The following is a 20,013-nucleotide window of genomic DNA, read 5'->3' as shown; positions in this document are numbered from 1 at the left end:
CCATCCTATCTCCGTCACTGCTGTGAGCTCTCCTCCCTTCTACCACAGGACTATGTGATTTCAGCCTGCCACGCAGAAGCTGCTTACTGCTTTCCTTCATGCAGTGTCTCAAAACTCCCCTTTCTCATGAAAAATCTCTTTGTCTGCCTTGGCCATTCCTCCTTTCCCATGCTGCAATGGCTTTTTCTGTGGTACCTGTGTCTTCTAAGCCATATATCAACATCTTCTTTTTTTAACCTCTCCATTCTTTGTTAGGGATGCATCATTTGAAGATGAGGTAAAATAGCACGATGTCCAGGCCTTGACTCCAGTAAAAGAGCGGCACAAACTTGGGGGAATAATTTCTTTTTATTGTTCTTTAGTTTCCTCATTGGCTAAAAATGAGTCTAGCACTTCTCATGCCTGTATCCTCAATACCTTGCACGCCGCAGTTGAAAAAGGCTAAATCGTTCATTATTCATATATATCTATCATTACAGTTCGCCGTTTGAATGCTGTCTTTTGCAAAGACCTCCTGAGACCTCTTGTCCACATTTCGCTGTTTAAGTGACCAGCATGTTTGAAGATAAGCTAGAGTTCCCAGAAGAATTATAGTTGCATGCTCCTGAAAGTATCTCTGAAGGATCTTGGGATGGAGGTTCATGCTGGCTTTTGCCTCAGTCCATCTCTCCATCACCAGAAAAGTGCCCACAGCCAGAAGGTAGGAGACGCTGGCCTGTGCTAGATCCCAGCCTGCCTTCTCCAGCGGTGTGGGGAGGGGAGGCAGCTCCGGTCCTGCCTTCCCAGCAGCATCTCCCAGTCACAGCTGCTGGATAATGGACAGCAGCCGCAGGTTTTTCTGCGAGAACTTAATCTGCACTGTCGTCCCTCATTACTGCCACTTAGTGCCGTCGTGTCCAGCCATGAAGGGTCACAAGATGACATGAGAGAGGTCGGGCAGGGGTGTATAAAAGGGCCTGGCAAGCACTGGGAAATACGGAACGGCTAAAAAGAGAACAGCTACCCAAGCGATGCTCCCAGCGGCTCGGTGGGGATGGGGCTGAAAGCGGTTGGGTTCACCCTAAGTTTTCCCGAAGGTCACTCTGCAATATGGTAACTCCCAGCTCGGCTGTCAGTGCCCATAAAGGCAGCTCCGCTCACAGCGCGGGGGTGGGGAAGGGAAGGAGGTTTGTTTAGAAGCATTAGCGTGCCCCTCCCCCGGCCCCATTAGTGGCCCTTATTAAACCAACACAGACAAAGAGCAAAGATGCCCTCGTTAATGGAGAGTCTCCGATAATTACTCTGCTCTGCCGCTTCTTTTGGGGCCTGAATGGCCTTTGAATAATGTTTCTCTTGCTGTGGTTGCAGACAATACCCTCGCAGACTGCTTTAAGCGGTGCCAATCCCATTAGCAGAAGAATAGCAGAGCTTTCTGGTCGTGCGGGTGTGTGTGCTCACCGGGAGGACAGCGGCCGCAGCGGGAACTGGGCTGCGCTGCCCGCCGCTTCGCTCGCCTCTCTTGCCCTCCACGGCCCAAGAAAGCAAAGCCGGGAAGTGCTGGGTGAAACTCCATCTTGGAAACAATCCCCCTAGTTAAGCAGTGCCCAAGCCAGGGGGCTTGCAGGAGCCGTGTTGCCCCTCGGTGCAGAAGTGCAGAGATGGCACGCCTGCTTGCCAAAAGGGAAGGGAAGAGCTGGGAGGCTGAAGCACCGCAGGACTGAAGAAGAGTGCCTCCAGCTTTTCCTCACGTTCCCCAGGCATAGCTCTTCTCTTGCACCCACGCAAGACACCAAAGGGACGGAGGCCCAAGAGTCTCTGAAATCAGAATCGGGCTGTGCTGCTGCGTTACCGTACAGAGGGAATGAGGTGACAGTCATCCCTCTGCATCCAGTTCATTACAGAGCATGAAAATGGCTATACTGCCCAATTTCAGGAGGGTTAATTTTGTGCTGCACACACCAAGCAGGTAGCTAATTAGTGTGTTCAATAGACAGCTATCAACCAAACTTGGAGAAGTTGGAATAACTCTACCGGAGCCTTTCTCTTTGATCTTGCCTTCTACGTGATAAGTGAAAATAGTGTGTAGCCGGGCTGGCTGCAGTGTTTAATTTAATCATCTGATGATATTTATTTTCACAAACATGAACTCAAGGAACAATTATCGGAGAGGCTTCATCTTGTGCTGAACGTGCCAGTTAATGGCCTTTCTGTGAGGTAATAGCTTCTATGTAGGGAGTCAGTAATTAAAACGTGTGAAAAAAGGCCCCTTCTTCAGAGGCAGCGGGGAAAGACAGTGGGTCTAACACTCAGCTGGTGTGAACTGGCAAGTCTGTCAATGGCCACAATAAATGCGCATTGCTCCTTCCACATTATGCCAGCAAAGGATGTCCCCAAAGGTTTCTTGAGAGTTTCCCAGTTTGAGAAAGATGTTTGGATTCTTATCAGCTGGAATACGTAGTACAGTGATCTGGTCTTCGGAAGATGATTCTGCGCTGCTTATGGGAGATGTTCAGATCTGAAGAAGAGCATGCAGTCCCGCAGACTCTCCCACAAGGAAAGCAACTAAGTTTTTCTAGTGTTAACAGATAGAGCCATTTTCTCTCTCTCTTGGTGTTAACGCTCTAGACTTCCAGAACTGTAATCTGAGAGCTAAGAAAAAGCTGACATTTGAGGCATTCCGAGTAGAAGGAAGATTATTTCCTTTATGTCTCCACCACATGGCTGTACAGGGCACAGTTTGTTTCCTCGTACAGATGACCACCAGATGGCTCTGTGCCCTCCGTTCAGTTTTGGGCCATATGTTGATGGGTGATGAGCAAGGGAGACAAAGCTGCAAGTCAAGCTGTGTGGAAGGTTCGATTAGATAGCTACCACCAAGTCTTTAACCAGTATATCCTGCTTGAAACAGCTCGTGATTTCCTATTGGAGGATAGTGATATGCTTAAACAATGAAAATTGCACAATCTGGAACTTGCATCCTTAAATAGATATAGTAATAACAACAACAACTTTTCCAATGTTTTTATTTCTTCAGAATTGAAGGATAAGGCTGGCTAATTATTCTTTCCCACTGGCACACAGACTGCAGGAAGAGAAATCTACCAAATTAGAGGAAGAAAATGTAGTCACCTGTTCTCAGATTCAGTTGTTTTAAGCTGTGGCAGAGGGGTATGTGATGGATCATGGATATAAAAATGGGATTTAGGGGGTGAAATCTCTTCCTCCTGTCAGTAAAATGGTGACAATTGTTTATAAAGTGCTTCTTGGACAGACTATCTGGAAAATTAAAAACTTGAACCCAGACTGTTCCCTAGGAGCCAGTGTAAGAAGGGTGCATGTTAATTGCATTTTTCCTATGAAGTGGAGATGCTGTGAAGATGGGGCGTGGCCCTTGGTGCTGGCTGGCCCCAGGGAAGCATCCAGCAGGGCATGGAGCCCTGGCAGGAGGTGCCTTTCTCATCTCCTGCACGGCAAAGTGCTGGGGATTGCACGAAGCAAACCATTGCAATGCCTGGATGCGTTTGGCAAATGGGGTCCCAAGGAGCCCCGTGGGACATGCTGGGGCTGTAGGAAGGAAAAGGGGGCAGGAATGGTGCCTGACTGGACTGAATGCCTGTGACTTGGCTGCTGAGACAACTGGGATTGGTTTGAGTTCATGGCACATGGTTACTGTCCTTCCAGATTTATGGCTGCCAAGTGTCTCTGGGAGTATGGTTTTGAGCAGAAGGGTGATTGTTCTTGAACAAGGCCCCTCTGCTGCCCTCCCCTAAAAAGAAATGACATGTATGCCCTTCCACAGCCTGAAATCACTTTTCCACTGCAGGTGGAAAATGATATGTGGGCCACTTCCCAGAAAACTGAGTGTAGTGTTAAATAGAGGCAATTTCTCTTCAGCACAACAGTGAAATCACAACCAGGGGTGGGATGGACTTTTGCACTTCTCTTTGAGCACAGTGCATGCCGCCTATCTGCCCTCCTCCCCTGACCTTCATGTTCTGGCAGGTGACGGACCAGTGTGTGCTGTGCCTCCAGCATGAGTGTGTGGGGCCTGGAAGGGGAACTTGTAGTTCATGGTTGGCAGAGAGGCAAAGCTCTGAAGCATCATCAGTCCCAGGAGTCCTACAGAGTCTCTTTCCTTCTGAGGAGCCCAAGAGATAAATGTCTCGGTACCATTTGAGAAAAGGCTGGATGGTGATAAATAACATGGCAAGCGATGATACTGCCTTGTCCTCTGAGGGATCGCAGCGCATACAGTTGAATTAGAATAAAAAAATCAATCTTTGTTACCTAGTGAAGAAGCCATTCATCTTTAGGAGCAGGACTTGAAATGTATGGTGCTCTAGTAACCTATTATTTGTAAAGGCCAAGATAAATTAATTTTCAGTCAGATAAACTTGTATTTTTTTGTGCCAAAGGCTCTCATTCATCCTTGCTGTCACTGAAATAAGATAACCCATACAAACACAACTTTTCTAACTGTGACAGTCACATTTTGCAGGATATACTAATGGTTGGTGTGTGAGGACGAGAAGAAAAACTACTGATGGAAGCGAACCTAACACCTGCCTTTTGTTGTGGATTCAGCTCAGCACGGCGTTTTCTCGCGGTTATATTTCGGCACAAACCTTGTCCCTGCTGCTCCACGCAGCACCGCTGGCTCCCCTGGGACGCAGGCAGCAGAGCAGCGCAGCGCCCCTGATCTTAAACGTCTGCTCAGAATCCGGCTGCGTACGCTGGACGTCAAAATCCAGGTACATCCCTCATCTGCACATGGGCATTTCTTGCCATGAGGTTTTTTAGAGGACGGATATGGCTGGGTGGGCTGCCATGCTACGTAGGAACGGAACAGGCGATTTTATTTGTCTTGTAACTTTTTGTCTTCTCTGGGTAACAGGTTGTGCCAGAGGTGTTTTTGCTACCCTGTGGCGATACAAATTGAGTCGCAGTTCTGTTCCCCGCAGCCCTCACGCCTCGGTAAGTGTGCTTGCACTTGGGACTGTTAAAAGTGCCTCCAGGATTTTGCGTTTTCCATCGCGGAAGGCGAGAATCGGCTCCCTGCGAGGCTCGGCTGCTCCAAACGTGGAACGGTGCAATTTTACCCCTTACGTTCGGGCAGGAAGACCTGAAGGCTTTTCTATTACTGTTTTGTTAGGGGGAAATAAGAAGCTGGCGGGTTACCGGGCCGGGCGGTGGCCGCCGGGCCGGAGGGGCGCCCGCGCCCGCGGCCGCCCCCCCTCGCCTCGCCTCCCCGGGGCCGCCGGGCGGGCGGCGGCAGGAACCTTAGTGCCGCGGCGCCGTTTCCCGCGGCGGCCGGGACGGGTTTGCGGCAGGACGCAGCCCCGCCGCCCGGCAGGCAGGAGGGGCCGCGCCGGGCCGGGGCCAGCGCGGGGAGCCCCTCCTCGGAGCACAGGCAGAGCGCGGCCCCCGGGCGCAGGTAAATACTCCCTTTGGTCCGTGCGGGGCTGGAAGGGCCGGCGAGGTCCCGCCAGCCCCTCCGCGGCGGGCAGCCGGGCCGGGCTCCCCGCAGCCTTCGCCGTGCTGCTGCCGGCCCGCCGGGCGCGTCCGCGGGCCCTGTGCGAGCACCCGGGCGCGGCTGTGTTTGCATTTATGGCACGAACACGTCTGTAGTCATGTGCCCGTCTGGAAAAACGTTCCTGTGTGCATAGAAAGGCCCCGTGCTTTAGTCCTCCCCACCCGTTGCCGCTCACCATCTCAGCAGGAATTCGGGCAGCTCCCCGGCCGTAGAATCAAACTCCAGGATGCGTAGGCTCAGCGTGCAGGTATCACTTGTGTTTTAATAGGCCGGAGTATGACATCATGCCGTGGTCTTCTGATATTGCAGTAAAATAGCATCTTTACGGAGCAAGCACCCAAACACAGCCAGTGGAATCATATCTTCTGGAGTCAAGTAGGCCCGACAGGAGAGTACCAGTAATGTAGGGATGTGTGCTAGCTGGAGCATCAGCAGAAATGGTAGGATCACTGGCACCGCAAGGTAAGATGAGGGAAGAATCTCGAGATTAGGTTTGTGTAAGGAATCATGACTTGTTCCAGATCTGGTTTTTCTTCTGCAAATATGCCCTTATGGCCCTGATCCTGCAAAGATTTACAAACAAATCTAATTTTAGGCCCTGCATACTCCCCCTAAGTGACAACAAAAAGTAGAAGTATGCAAAACCAAGAAAGCATCCGAGTCTTGGTAGGACTAACGCCCATATGCTTTAAGCAGCAGTTGTTTTATCTTGCCACTTTCACGGCTAATTTATCCAAAATCAGTGAATTAAAGTTGGGATTAAAAAAGCCCCAGGAATCTAAAATGTGAAACAGGGTACTACATAGTGGAGTGAAGGATCTTATTAGGCAACAGTAGCTAGATACATCATTCCTGCAGAACCTTCCCAGACTGAAGTCACATTATTTGTTAACGTAGCAATTTCATCAGATGTTTTGAGGTTTCCACTGGGCTTCTGCTAAGAGCTTCTGTAATAAAATTATAGTTCAGTTTAGGAAACAGCAAGCGTTTGTGCTGAATAGTCACACAACTGTAGCGGTATGTGTGGTTACAGCCAGCCTGTGGGGTTAGCTGTTGCGGCAGAGCTGCCAGGACCTGAGGGCTTTGGTTGCTGTGGTAGTTTGCCGAACTTCAGCATTATTTGGATCTCTGCTTCCTTTCCTTTCCCTGCCCCTCTTCCCCTGATAATTAATATGCCAAACCACTGTGGTCCTGGCTGTTTGAAAGACAAGAGGAGGACTTAGTTTGAGGTTCAAAATGAGTTTTTTATTAAACACTGTGTTTCCATCAGTGTCAGCGTTCAGCCACTAATAGTCACTGGAAATCCAGGTCTCATTGTTAGAAAGGCCTGTACTGTCCCACCTGAGCTCTTTGTGTACCACGGTTAGAGAGAACAGTTGGCTACAGTCACAGATCAGGGCTACTCAGAAACCTGTGTGCTAGACAGATTTGGATGTCAAGTATATTTTCTTGTGGCTGTGCCGTGATCTCAGGGCAGAAGTGTCTCTCATGTTCTTGTGAGAGATGCTGTGTTTCTTACCCTCCTTTTGGTCTTTGGGGCAGTGGCAGCTGTGGGGTTACACTGGGCTGTGCTGGAGCCTGACCATTGCTTCCCGCTTGGTGCACCTCAAAGAAACGACCCTGCAGAGCTAAGTAAAAATTGTGTTGTCTGGCATAGATGGTAAAGGATTCAGTGATTATATTGCTATTTATACCAGCTAGTGCTTCATCTAGAAAGGTCCCAAAGTATCGTCTGAGTCCTAGTTATAAGGAGATAAATGTCTTCATCTGGTAGCTCCTGTCTGTATGTCCTTCATTGCTTAAATGCAGCCACCTCAGAGTGCAGCAGGACCTTGCTGCACACAGCAGCTGAAAGCTCAGCAGCCTGATTGCTAGCAGTCTCTGTAAATGAGTCCTGGAGGAGCAACATCCCCAGGAACAAAATGTGCCTTTTATTTGTGTTCAGAACTATCAGGGACAAGCTGAAAATGTCTTCATTTCTGATCTCTTTAAAAAATAAAAAAGAAAAAAGTCAAGCTTTTAAGGGCTGGTTGTCTTTACTCTTCAGCGTAGTTCTAGAAAGTGTAGAGTGGGGAGATACATGTAAAATTTCAGTTTGCATTAACCAGAAATTTTATTTTTTTTAAAAAAAGTTTTACCTCACCTGCTGTATACAAAGTTCCCACACATCCTAGCAGGAGATAAGCTGGTACATTGTGCAGATACAATTAGAAATGTTAGACTGAGTCATGTTGTTTGTTGTTTCTTGAATGTCCAGCTCAGTCATTTTCCTCTTGTACTGGAGGAAGTTTGTATCACCCCTCTTGGATACCCTGTTACCCAAAAGTCTCTGTACTCTTTATGCTGAACTTGCGAGGGAACGGGCTGTTTTGTGTGGTGCCTGTCTGCCTGGCAGAACAGGCAGTTCTTGTAGTCAAGGGCAGCATGTAAAATGCAAGTTATACAACTTTAGACAAACCTGTACACACACAAAAAATGAACCCAAGCGTAGAAATCATTCACCCTCCCTTGGGTTGTTATTTGAGACTACAGGCATGTTTAAGACCACACATCCATGTCTTGGGCCAGATCACTGCACCGCTTTGTTCTGTTTGTCCATGTGGATTTTGTGCCTAAAGTGTGGGTTTGAGGTGCTTGCATCCAGAGATCTAGAGGGGCAGTGCTAGGACCCAGGGGGGCTGTTCCCCTAAGCCTGACATCCTTCGCTGCAAGGTCAGCCAGCCAACAGGCTGCATGCACAAGGGGTTAGTCTGGATTTTAGCCGGATGTAATTTAGGAATGTGCCCACACGCTGATGGGTTTGGCTGGCCTGCAGCCTGGACTGTGTGTCACCATCAGCTAACTCCCCTCCAGTCTGCTCTGCTTTGCTTTCTGTTCCTTTCCTTACCAAGGGTCCTTCATCCTTTCTGGAGACCCAGTCCAGCTGCTGAGATTTCAGATGATTACTCATCCATGGGAAGTGGTACAGCCCCTCATTACCCGGTGGTGCTCCCCAGCCAGGAGGAATGTGTGTCAGATGGCCGCAAGGCAAAAGAGTCAGTGATAAAGATCTCAGGAGAGCTACAGCAGTCAGTCTCTGGAAAAGAAAAGCTTTCTGTGGTCCCTGTTCTTCCACTGCTGCGTCCTTCTCACCCTCTGGACCCACTTTGCTCTGGCACAGCAGGCTGCTGCATGCTTTTCAGCTTAGAGTTTCTTGCGTTTTAATTACTGTTTTCGAAGTGCAGTTAAAATTAAAGATAATGTATACTATAAGCACTGTTTATTATGCATTACTGTTTGCTCATCACTGGATGAGCTGTTCTGTACCTGTGATGTGTGAGTTCCACACGCAGAGAGGATGCCTGGGGAGCATCCTTGTTAAAGGTACTGGGTCAGTTCAGCAGCTGAGGAAAATCTGTGCTTCACAGTGAGACTCATGTATTCTCTCTAAGGGTCTGCCTCACCTCACAGAATATGGCATTATTCTTCATCCCTGGTTTCATTTCTTTATTAATTTCTTTTTCTCAGTTGTTTTTCTTGTTCTGTGTTCTGTAGTGTGGAAGAGATCACTGCTGTCTTTTAGCTTGACTGAGATTAGGCACCAAGTTAATTGCAGCTCTTCCTGCTCTTTGGCTCTCCCTGGATCTAGCAGACAGGACAGAACTCTTCTTCACTGATAAATGTTGGCAGTCGCTTTCATCCTTAAGGGCAATGAGACTATAGTAAACAGGTGGGTTTGCACCATGGAAATGGTTATGCTTATATTCACAGTTATCCTTTCTAGCACCTGGCCTTATAGCCAAGCATTCTTGACCAGAAATCCTCTTTCTCCAGTTTTTGTGAGCTTTTCCTGAATATTGTCAGTGGTTTTGTGCAGAAATATCAGTCAGAAGGTATTTATGAGAGACACTTTAATATTTTCAGACAATCCCAGTTTTAAACAATTAATTTTTTAGTTGTGTGCCAGAGAAAGAGTCTTTTGAAGAGGGGCTTTGAAAATGTGATCTAAAGACAATTGTCCGGGCCGTGTTGAACCAACCATTGACTATCATATGGTGGCCTCTTTGAAACAATGATCCCCTGCTCTATATGAAAAGTTTGTTGTAGTTTCATCTTCTTTGTGAGGCACTGTAAATTTCATCCAGACATTTAAATGATGAATCTTAACGAGCTTGTGTGCTGTGTTGCTCACTGCGTGTACACAGTGGTAGGTCATCTGGAGTTTTGGAATCGCTTAGGGAGAAGGCTTGCTGTGTGGCAAGGGAACAAAATACAGCCAGGATACAAGAAAATGTGATAGTTTGCGCAGGGATGGTATGAAATTCCAAGTTACCAGTTGCGTTTCCAAACCGAGTACGAGGCAAGCAGGAGCGTGGCTTTCAGTCGCTGCTCAGAGAACTGGCCACTCTATGCATGGGATTTGTAACCACTGGGAATGTAAGTGTTTTGAATCAGGAGTGCTCTTTGGTTACATATGGGTGGTACAAAGTACAATGGATCTGGCTGGGGACGTCATATGCTGAGGCTCCAGCCACAGCAGCTGTGATACTATGCTTTCCTGTACAGCTAACAGAGAGAGGGGGATTCTGGCTGGGACAGAGACCTAGATGCAGTCGTGCTTTGAAAGAGCTTCTAGTCAGAACAAGATGGAGAATGTTTGCTGAGTAGGCCTTGCTATACTGTAAATAAATAAAATATCATCTGCCATCTAGTTACAGCAGGGGGATGCTGGAAAGAGGGCACTCCGATGTACCTTGCATTGTGCTGCCACTGTCAGTTCTTCAACTTTTTCTGCAAACATTCTGTGCCAGTTATGTATAGAAGTGCACAGGCAATGGTAAAGGCTTTCTGTGTAAGTCAGCCATCCTCATTCTCTCTTCTACCCATTCAGGTGTGCCCACCTGGCAAATAAAGCTCAACCTCTTAACTAAGAAGTAACACCTAAGTCTTCAGCCTTTTTCAGGGATTCTGCACAGCAAAGCCTGTTTTTCATGGACTGTCGTTGACCTAAGTGTGTCCCATTTAGATTCTGGGCAATACTTGTCTGATGTGACCCGTGGAGCTAGTCAGAAATCCTTGTAGCAGCAAAACCTGTAGGCTGCGATTGTTCAAGATGCCACTGGAAGACATTCAGGTCACAGGCTGAGGTTGCTGAGACTGACAGGCAGAAAAACTCATTAGGTACTAGCTGCTCCCGTCCCAGTGGATTATAATGAGAGAGGCTGTACATCTATCTTTTCTTCAGATGACCTGTTGTTCAGACCAGGCTTGTCACAGCCCACTGGGCTGTAGTGGTCCAGGCCTGCAATATAACAGAAATAAAGGCTCCTGAGGCTGCTTGAATTTGCTCTGCTGACAGATTGTTACCCAGTTGTAAGAATATCTCTTTCTATTTTCCTTGTTGGCATTGGAGTTTCAGCCCACAGTTGCAATGAAGCACAAGATAAGCAGAGCTGGTTCCCACAGCAGGTTCCAGGGTGCTGAGAAGGGGATAGGACAAGCTCTCCAGTGGCTGAGGCACCCCCACTTTCTATTTGCAAACAGGTAACTTGTAAAACTCCTCTTGTGCTCTTGAGAGCACATTCTCAGAAGCACCATGAAATCTTTCCCACGAATTTGAGCCTGAGAGTCATTAGGAATCAGTGAGACTTGGGGGACTTCTAACACTTTAACATGAGGTCATCACAGTTAAAGAGGAAGCGGTCAGAGACCTGCTGCACCACTTGGATGCACACAAGGCTGTGGGAGCGGGTGGGTTACACCCAAGGGTGCTGAGGGAGTCGGCAGATGTGCTCGCCAAGCAGCTGTCCATGATTTCCCTGAAGTCATGGCTGACTGGGGAGGTCCCATTGGACTGGAGGGTGGCAAATGTGACACCCATCTGCAAGAGAGGCAGAAAGGAGGATCTGGGAAACTATAGACCTGTCAGTGTGACCTCGGTGCCAGGGAAGATCATGGAGCAGGTCATCTCGAGTGCCATTAAACGTCATATAATGGACAACCAGGGGATCAGGCCCAGTCAGCAGGGGTTTATGAAAGGCAGGTCCTGCCTGACAAACCTGATCTCCTTCTATGACAAGATGACCCAACTATTGGACAAGGGAAAGGCTGTGGATGTTGTCTACCTGGATTTTTGAAAATCATTTGACAGAGTTCCCCATTGAATTCCCATAGAAAAACTGGCTGCCCATGGCGTGGGTGAAGGAACAGTCTGCTGGGTCAAGCTGGGTGGACAGTCCCAGAGAGTGGTGGTCAGTGGAGCTAAATCCAGCTGGTGGCCGGTCACAAGTGGTGCTCCTCAGGGCTCGGTGTTGGGACCATTTCTGTTCAACACCTTTATCCATGATCTTGGAAAGGACATAGAGTGTACCACCAGTGAGTTCGCAGATGACACCAAGTGAAGCGGGAGTGCCGATCTTCACGAGGACAGGGAGGCTCTACAGAGAGACTTGGACAGATTGGATCAGTGGCCAACGTTAACGGGATGAGCTTCAACAAGGCCAAGTGCCAGGTCCTGCACTTGGGCCACAACAACCCCCTGCATGGCTACAGGCTCGGGGAGGTGTGGCTGGAGCTGTCTGGAAGAGAAGGATCTGGGGGTTCTCATTGACAAGCAGCTGCACATGAGCCAGCAGTGTGCCCAGGTGGCCAAGAAAGCCAACGGCATCCTGGCTTGTGTCAGAAATAGTGTGACCAGCAGAAGTAGGGAGGTGACAGTCCCCCTGTGCTCTGCACTGGGGAGGCCACACCTGAAGTATTGTGTCCAGTTTTGGACACCTCAATATGAGAGAGGTATTGAGGTGCTGGAGCAAGTGCAGAGGAGGGAAATGAAGCTGGTGAAGGGCCTGGAGAATAAACCTTATGAGGAGCCATTGAAGGAGCTGGGACTGTCTAGTTTGAGGAGGAGAAGGCTGAGGGCAGACCTCTACAACTACCTGAAAGGACGTTGTAGAGAGGTTGGTGCTGGTCTCTTCTCATGGGTGATTAGTGACAGAACAAGAGGGAATGGCTTTAAACTCCAACAGCGGAGGTTTAGACTGGACATCTGGAAAACATTTTTCACAGAAAGAGTGGTCAGACAGTGGAAGAGGCTGCCCAGGGAGGGGGTGGAGTCACCATCCCTGGGTGTGTTTAAGGGTCGTTTGGATGTGGTGTTGGGGGATGTGGGGTAGGGGAGAACTTTGTAGAGTTGGGCTGATGGTTGGACTCAATGGTCCCAAGGGTCTTTTCCAACCTGAATGATTCTGTGATTATTACCCACTTTTTACTCTTTTGCTGTCTGAGAGCTACTCTCATGTATGCATTTCCTCCTGAACACATTGCTTGTGAACATCAATTTTTCCTTTCTAATTCTATCTCCAAATACAAAAGGGGAAGTCCCTTTTTAACTGTTGTCCATCATTCGTTGTTTTATGCATCTCTATTACCTGTGTAGTGAAGAGGAGGTCATGTGAGCACCAAAACTAGCAAGACTGCTTATTTCAAGTTGTGTGATGCCTCCTATTCCTCCTTGCTGCTTTTCCCCTCTGCTTCCTGGTGTTTGCAGGTCCCTCTCTCACTAACCACTTGGGCTGTGGCTAATTTGGAGAGACCCAGGTGGTGGCATCGGCCTCCTAGAAGGGATAAGAGACTGAGTTTTGCCTGCTTCTCCTTTAGCAGGAGGGTGAGTTTGGGCCTGTTTCTTGTCCAATGTTGAACAACAGTTCAAGAACTGTATCTTTAAGGACACTACTGCTTTGTCACATCTAGTTGAAGTTACCTATACAGTTCAAAAGAGGAGGAGAATAACTGGATGTTAGGCAGCATGGTGCCACAAGCCATGTTTCCTTAGGAAACCAAACTGAAAGGTGCTTCTTTTATATATACTTTTTGTATGGATTGGTGAGCTAAATGGATCTCTTCAGTCACTGGTTCCTGCACACATGCTGGCTCTAGTGTTCTCTCCTGCCTGACCTAGAATGGAGTGTCCTGGACATAAAGTGTAAGCTTGGGGAACACAGCAAGTGCCTGTTGTGGTGGTGTGTATCACCTGCAAGATCGCTTTCTACCCTTGCCTTTTCTGTGCTTTTTAATTTTTGCTGTGTGATGCCTGGGTATTTTCCCTGGCCCATGGGAATTTAGAAAAGCACAGCAGGAAGTTAAATGATCTCTCCCAGTGTGTGTTCCTTGGCATTTGTCATCCATGATTTTTTCTCTGCTGTCAGACTATGCTGTCATCTAGATGAAGTCCTTGTGGCTTCTCTGAGGGAAGTAATCTTGACTAAACTGAACTTCTGCATCTCATGTGGCATGACCAGCAATCCTTGCTGTTTATGTCAGCCATGTGAGCAATGTGGCCACTATAAACTCGTGATAGTAAAGACTTTACTCATTGTAAGTGCACATTAATTATCTGACTGCTGCATGTTCATGGCCGAGAGCTGTATCTGTGCTAGACAGATGTACAGAAAATCATGTTTTTCAGCTGCTGTAATCCCCGTGTCCAGCAGTTGTTGCTAAGTATGATGCACCATGTTCCTTCACCTTTTTTTCAGTAAGACTAGTTTCCAGGGGCGTGGATGAGCTGTTAGGGTTCTGCTTCCCATAAATCCCTGCTTACAGTTGCCTGTAGCTTTGGCAGTCTTTAATAATTTGGGCTGATGCTTCTCTTCCTCTTCTGTTCTGCCTTAGGTTGAGTGTCTTTGGAAAATTCCAGGTGTTTCCAAGAAACAATCCATAAGGCAATACATTTTATAGTAATTTAGGATGGGATTAACTCCTTTCATTGTTTGCCTTTTTTTCCCCTTCATGTGAAGGAAGTGATTTGCACTGCTTTCCCTCCTGGAGGAGATGCTGATGGAGCTGTTTACTGCCATATCAAAGTTGCTTCCTTTTGGCACCAAATTCGTGCAGAAGCCTGAATTAAATTTTTCTTGAGTGCCACTGTCAGAAAATGCCAAACTGTTTATGGAGTATGTGTGATTGCAGAATCTCAGCACTAGTGGGAGTTCCTGGCACAACTCTTCTTTGATCTAAGGAGGTTCTTGGTGGTGTAGGAAGGGATGAGCCTGCACCATTGAGGTCACATCTTCATTGAGCAGGGCAAGCAGACTAGTTTGGAAGGTATGAGTGCTGCAATTTATGAAGTGTGATGCAGGGGCCTGTCATCTTCTCATGACCTTGTGATTCAGCATCTTACTGGATATGAGGTCGATTTGTAGTTTGGCATCATCACACTTGGCTGCATGACACTGGATAGCTCCAGTCTCCTGGGATCCAGAGAAACATGCAGCCACATGAAGCCTCCAGCATTGAAAAATGAATCTGTTAAATGTAAGTGTCAATTTTCCCCCTTGCTTCTACCTTTCCTAATGATTTAAAAGAAAGAACATAGCAACACTGCATCTACTACTACTGAAATGCTTCAGGGGCACATCACAATCCCTTCTGGAGTGATTGCTGCTCCAGTCTCTTGTGTAGGAGAGCAAGGCTGTATTCTCCACCAACCCCTGTGAAGCAGCATCTTTGGACGGGCCAGCCTGTGGCTTTCACTGTTGGCATACGATTATGTTAGTGCTGGGTTTATTCAAGTGAATGCCTGTTGCAGTTTTACAACTTCCAAATGTCATTCTTGTTTTAAAGACATGCCATAGAAGGATGTATAATAAGTGGACAGGTTGCACCATATCATGTCCCTCAGCCTGTTCCTGGGGCTCCCAAAGCTCTACGGTACCGGGGAGCAGAACGCCGTTGTGGGGTTGTTTGCAGGAGTGGGCTTCAAGAATGAACTCAGTGCTGCATTAAGCTGACAATGCAGATGTGCCCAGGATGACTTTATTTCCCATTGCTGTCAACTGACACAGCTGTACAGCTTTGCAATGAGTCTTCTCGTATTGTTCTGATTTGAAACCACTCCAGGTCTGTTTTGTTCAGCCCTCTGGTCACAGTTCTGGCTCTGCCTTCAGTGTCTTGCTCTATGTTTACTTGTTGAAGCTGATCCTAGTCCTGGCTCACCGTGAGGCTAGTGAAATGAATCCTTGCAAAGAGAAAAGGGCAGAAGGATCCCAGTGCAAAGGCTTGAAGTTTCCAGAGTTATGTATGTGATTATTACTTTTGAAAGTTATTTACTTGGAGTGTGTTTGCAGAGTTTGTGGTCTAAACTGCTGATCTGTTAGGAGAGAGGATGAGCTACTGCTTTCAAACACAACTGTGTCATGGGTGGCCACAACTGAAGCAGGGATGGGAGGAAGCCAGTGGGTGATTGCAGAAGGGGTTGGTTTGTGCTGCAGGATGCTGTGTCCACTTCCCGGGGAGCTGCTGGCCTCCTTCCTCCCTCTGGCTTGCTATAGGAAAGGGTGCCTATTTAAATGACTTTGTTAATAGAAGTTAGGCAAATAGACTGTTCTGGATTAAAAAAGAACCTTAGATGGAAGCATTAGCTGTGTTTGATGCTGTTTAATAAATGTTTTTTCCTGCCAAGTGTAAATCATGGGTCCTGGTAGTACTTCAGCAGCATTGACAAGCTAATGAGTTGCTAATTATCAGCCCTGCCCGGGCTAATTAGTTTTGTTAAGAGTGTGTTAATCTAGGCAGAGCTCTGAGCTAATGCAGCTTTGCTGCTTCTGGGATTTGAGCTGATATGGTCAAAACTGGGATGAGATCTCTGACTTTGGGCTGTTCTGCATATACAGAGGCTCGTGATTTCTCCTAGGAGGCGTGAGAGCTGTTCTCCTGCTAGCACAAATGCTTGGTCTCAAGGTCCCAAGAACTTGCATGCATTTGACTGATTTCCCCAATTTAAACATACCTACCGTGCACTTCTCTCGAGCACAACACCACTGTGGATGGAGCTTCAAGAGGGAGAGTTTAGAAGTCAGCAATGAGACACCCCCTTATTGCACCACAGGGAATAGAAACCCCCCTTTCTTCCTCCTTACAGGCATGAGCTCAGGTGTGTCAGTACATCTCTTCAATAGTTGTACTTAAAGCCCTTTGCTATTCTGCCGTTTTGCCCAGTGAGTCAACAGCTTGGAAGTAAAGATCTGCAGATTTGTGATGGTACAGGATATGGTATATTTTGTTTTGCTGGTAGGATGCATTGGCTTTCTGGATTTTAGGTTGCCATGTGGTTTCACTTAGGTTCATAGTGATATTTTAGAAAAAAATCTTCATGTGCAGCACTTCACAGCAGCCTAGTAGTACTGATTTATTAGGCAAATATCACAGTTCTCTTTATGCAGACAAGTAGGCAAAGCAGCTGCTGTGAAACTCATGTTGGTCTCCTAAAATTGGGAGTGCAAGCAATCTGGAAGAAAAAGACAAATTATTTGAGGTTGATTGGCCTATTTTACTAACCCTTCGTTTCTCAACTTTTTCTTACAGTCCCATGGGAACCTGTACTAAGCATTTCCTAGGTGGCTGCATTTCTGATTTTAGTCAGTACTGCCTCTCAGTGCAGCTTTCTAAAGCTTGGTTAATAAATGGCACCACTTTGCTTCCCCTTTAACTGGTGCTCCAGTGCAGGTTCTGGTTCAAGAAGTGGTAATACACAGAGTGTGCACACAGTGAGCAACAGACACCTCAAGGGGGTTCTTCATACGCAGTAATGTTGGTGCCAAATGAAGGAGAAACCAAAGATCAAGGGGACTGTGACTGTGAAAGGAGTGATGTGATTAAACATATTTATCCAGGAAAAGGCTCTTAATGATGTGATGTTTTGCTTTGTCTTACAGGTACTCTCCATCACTTGCTTCATAAAGGGATTGCAGCCCACTTGATCAGTGGATGTTAAGTCTCCCATCTGAAGACAGGTTGATTTGGTTCCTTTCTGCCACTAAGGATTGTGATTAGTGAATGTATTTTCCCCACCACCTCTAAGTTAATGGTGTGCCAGGGACAGATGTGAAGCAGCTCTTTCTTTGAATATTGATGTGGTATCTTCTTAACACATCACGACACCTTGGGCACACTGGCAGCACAGGACATGGAGGCTCTTGAAGTTGATGACATTAGTCCTGCCTTGGAAGTGACTGAAGACTTTTTCAATAGTTTTGATACTAAGCTTGAAAAGATTGTGCAGCCCTCTGAGGTGTACGGTGTACAGGAGGTCCCTGAACTGGTTGGGCACGAGGTATTTGATCAGATAACAGAGAGCAGGAATCTGAGGAATGTCGCCTCCATAGCCAAAAGTAGCTTCATCTGGGACCACTGCAAAAATGGCTTCTTGGAAACCAAAGCTCAGACAGCGTTCCCTGCCAAAGATCAGCGGGTGGTGCAGCGGGGAACAGCTGCTGACAACCTTGCTTGGGCAGGGGAAGGGGAGACCACAACTTTTAACATCTTCAATATCTGCCAACGGAGGAGAGACAGGCCTCGCTCGGTGAACGACATCCTGGTGCAGAATGAGGAAGCCTCCACATTCAAGCCAGGACACAACAGGTCACGCTCTGATATCAGCCATGTAAACTGGGGAGTGGTCTTCACGGGCACCTCCCTGCAGCAGCCACCTGCGCCTGGTCAGGACAATAACTGTGCTCTGCTCTCTTACCTGGCGTTAACCAAGGGAGAGGACATCCAAGGAAACACAGGTTTGTGCTGGTGCTTTATTGTTTCTGTTGATATGAGGGCTTTCCTATTTGTTTCTAATATTCATCTTGAAAGAGGAGCTACATGTTTAAAAAAAAAACAAACAAAACCCCCAAAATAAAACTGCGAGGTAGCTGTTATGAGGATAAAAGTCATCATGGTTCTGTTATCTTTGATATAATTCTGTCTGTTTCCCTGTCTAAGGAGATCAGTTTTTAAACCAATCTTGACTTCTGTTCCTTTCATGGTTTGAAAAACTAAGCTTATTCTACTTTTTGCTTCTATTTTGTTTAGTTTGACTAGGGGGAAACCGAATTTATTTGTTATGTATTTCTGATTATTTCCTTACCTGATTTTCGCAAGCTAAAAAGACTTTGAATGCTAAAAATATTTGGAGAATGGTAAATCCAAACAAAGGCAGTTTTCATAAAAGTTAAAAGAGCGGCCATTAAAAAGAGGGTATACAAAAGCTTTACTGTGAGGCCTGAGATCTCGGCTCTGTTTCTTTAAGAAATGCTGGCTATTCAGTCCATAAACAATTAACAAAAACTCAAGCATGCAATTTGTGCTTGTCAATATTAAGGCATCTCTGCCAGCTTTGTATAGGGTACGGGAAGTCTTGTTATCAGATTGAGGCAGGCGTCTCTAGTGAGCTGTATGAAGCAATGTTTCAGCAAGTGATACTTTTTCCTTTTCCTTTCTCAAGCATTGCACTGGAAGAGAGGTTGTGTCAGGGCTTCGAAAACACTGACCCAGTGTCTTCATCTCCATGATTTATTTTATAGATGCCAGAAGTGGACTGGGCACTTATGGAAAAGAAAAGCAGCTAGTGCCACAGAGATTTTATAATCTAAATAAAGGCAGGACTTAAAAAAGGAATTTAAGAATCAAAGTGTTGTGGAAGTGTGTGTGTGTGTGTGTGTGTTGGAATGATTCCAGTTATGAATAGGTAGCCTGTTTAGAGGTAAAACAAGCCTTTTGGGCTAGGTTTTCCACACAAGTCAGCTATTTTGGAGCATGAAAAGCACCTGTCTAAATGTTTGTGTATGTGTGCATATGTAAGTATATATAATATGTAGGCATATACATACACAAACCTGTAGGTTATTGTCTTACATTGTGACATAGTTGCTGTATCCTAAAGAAGGGTGTTGGTGCTCGATAAAGGCAAGTATACCTGCTGTTATTTTTGTTTAGGGAGATACATTGCTTCCCATAGAGTGGGATCTCTGTTCTGTGTTCTCGTGGAAGGGATGCAGAACAGGAACACACCCAGAAGCCTGGAAGCAGAGCTCTCAGTTTTTGTCAGCTGTATCCTTGACATCTCATGGGTGTAACATGTAACACCTTTATATGCCCACAGAAACACCATTAAAATGTAGCCATTAAAAGTTAATAAATCTCCAAAAATGTTTTAAGCTTAATCTTTTTGGCCCAATTTCCCCATGCAGCCCTCCTGTATTTAAAGATCTGTTTGTGTACTTACTCAGTGAGAATCATTTCAAAGTGCCACTGGATCACTGACCTGCAAGAAACAAGTCACCATCCAGCTGGTGCTGAGCAGCAGAGTCCAAGGCTGAACTGGTCTCTCTGCTGTCAGTCCAGGGCTCAGGCAACTGCAAGACTGCGTTGGGGTGCACCCTAATGCATTGCACCTCTGTCTGGAGTGAAGCAAATTTACATGTCCCTCTCCCTTACAGACAGATGCAAGACAGCATGATGCAACTGTTCATAAAAGGAAGCAATATGAAAAATGGAAACAATGATGTAGGTTTTTCTTCCCCTTCTGGCAAACTAATAAATTTTATTAGAAACTGTGGTCCTGGGACACCGCTTGCTTCTGAAGGCAGGGACTGCATACTGCAGCCTCATCCCGCTCCTGGGTGAGAGTCACTGTGCTTTCAGAAGCTGGAGTGTCTGCAGCGATGTCCTCCTTCGACCCTGGCTCCCACTTCAGC

The 20,013-nt window shown here is 46.8% G+C and overlaps 1 protein-coding gene across 4 annotated transcripts in view; it reads left to right on the top strand.

Annotated features, from left to right (window-relative positions):
- The first annotated feature begins 4,389 nt into the window (after positions 1-4,389).
- Positions 4,390-20,013, top strand: part of PLEKHM3 (pleckstrin homology domain containing M3) — a 114,471-nt gene continuing 98,847 nt past the window's right edge. For all 4 annotated transcript variants that reach the window (XM_074911197.1, XM_074911200.1, XM_074911199.1 and 1 more), the window contains exons 1-3: positions 4,390-4,730; positions 4,874-4,953; positions 17,203-18,057. In XM_074911197.1, the coding sequence (XP_074767298.1) occupies positions 17,454-18,057 (604 nt within the window). In that variant the 5' untranslated portion in view covers positions 4,390-4,730; positions 4,874-4,953; positions 17,203-17,453. The remainder of the gene's footprint in view (positions 4,731-4,873; positions 4,954-17,202; positions 18,058-20,013) is intronic.

The sequence above is a fragment of the Athene noctua genome, chromosome 7 (genome assembly GCF_965140245.1).
Source record: "Athene noctua chromosome 7, bAthNoc1.hap1.1, whole genome shotgun sequence".
NCBI lineage: Eukaryota > Metazoa > Chordata > Aves > Strigiformes > Strigidae > Athene > Athene noctua.
Note: the sequence above shows the minus strand (reverse complement) of the source record. Positions and strands in the feature narration are given on the sequence as shown.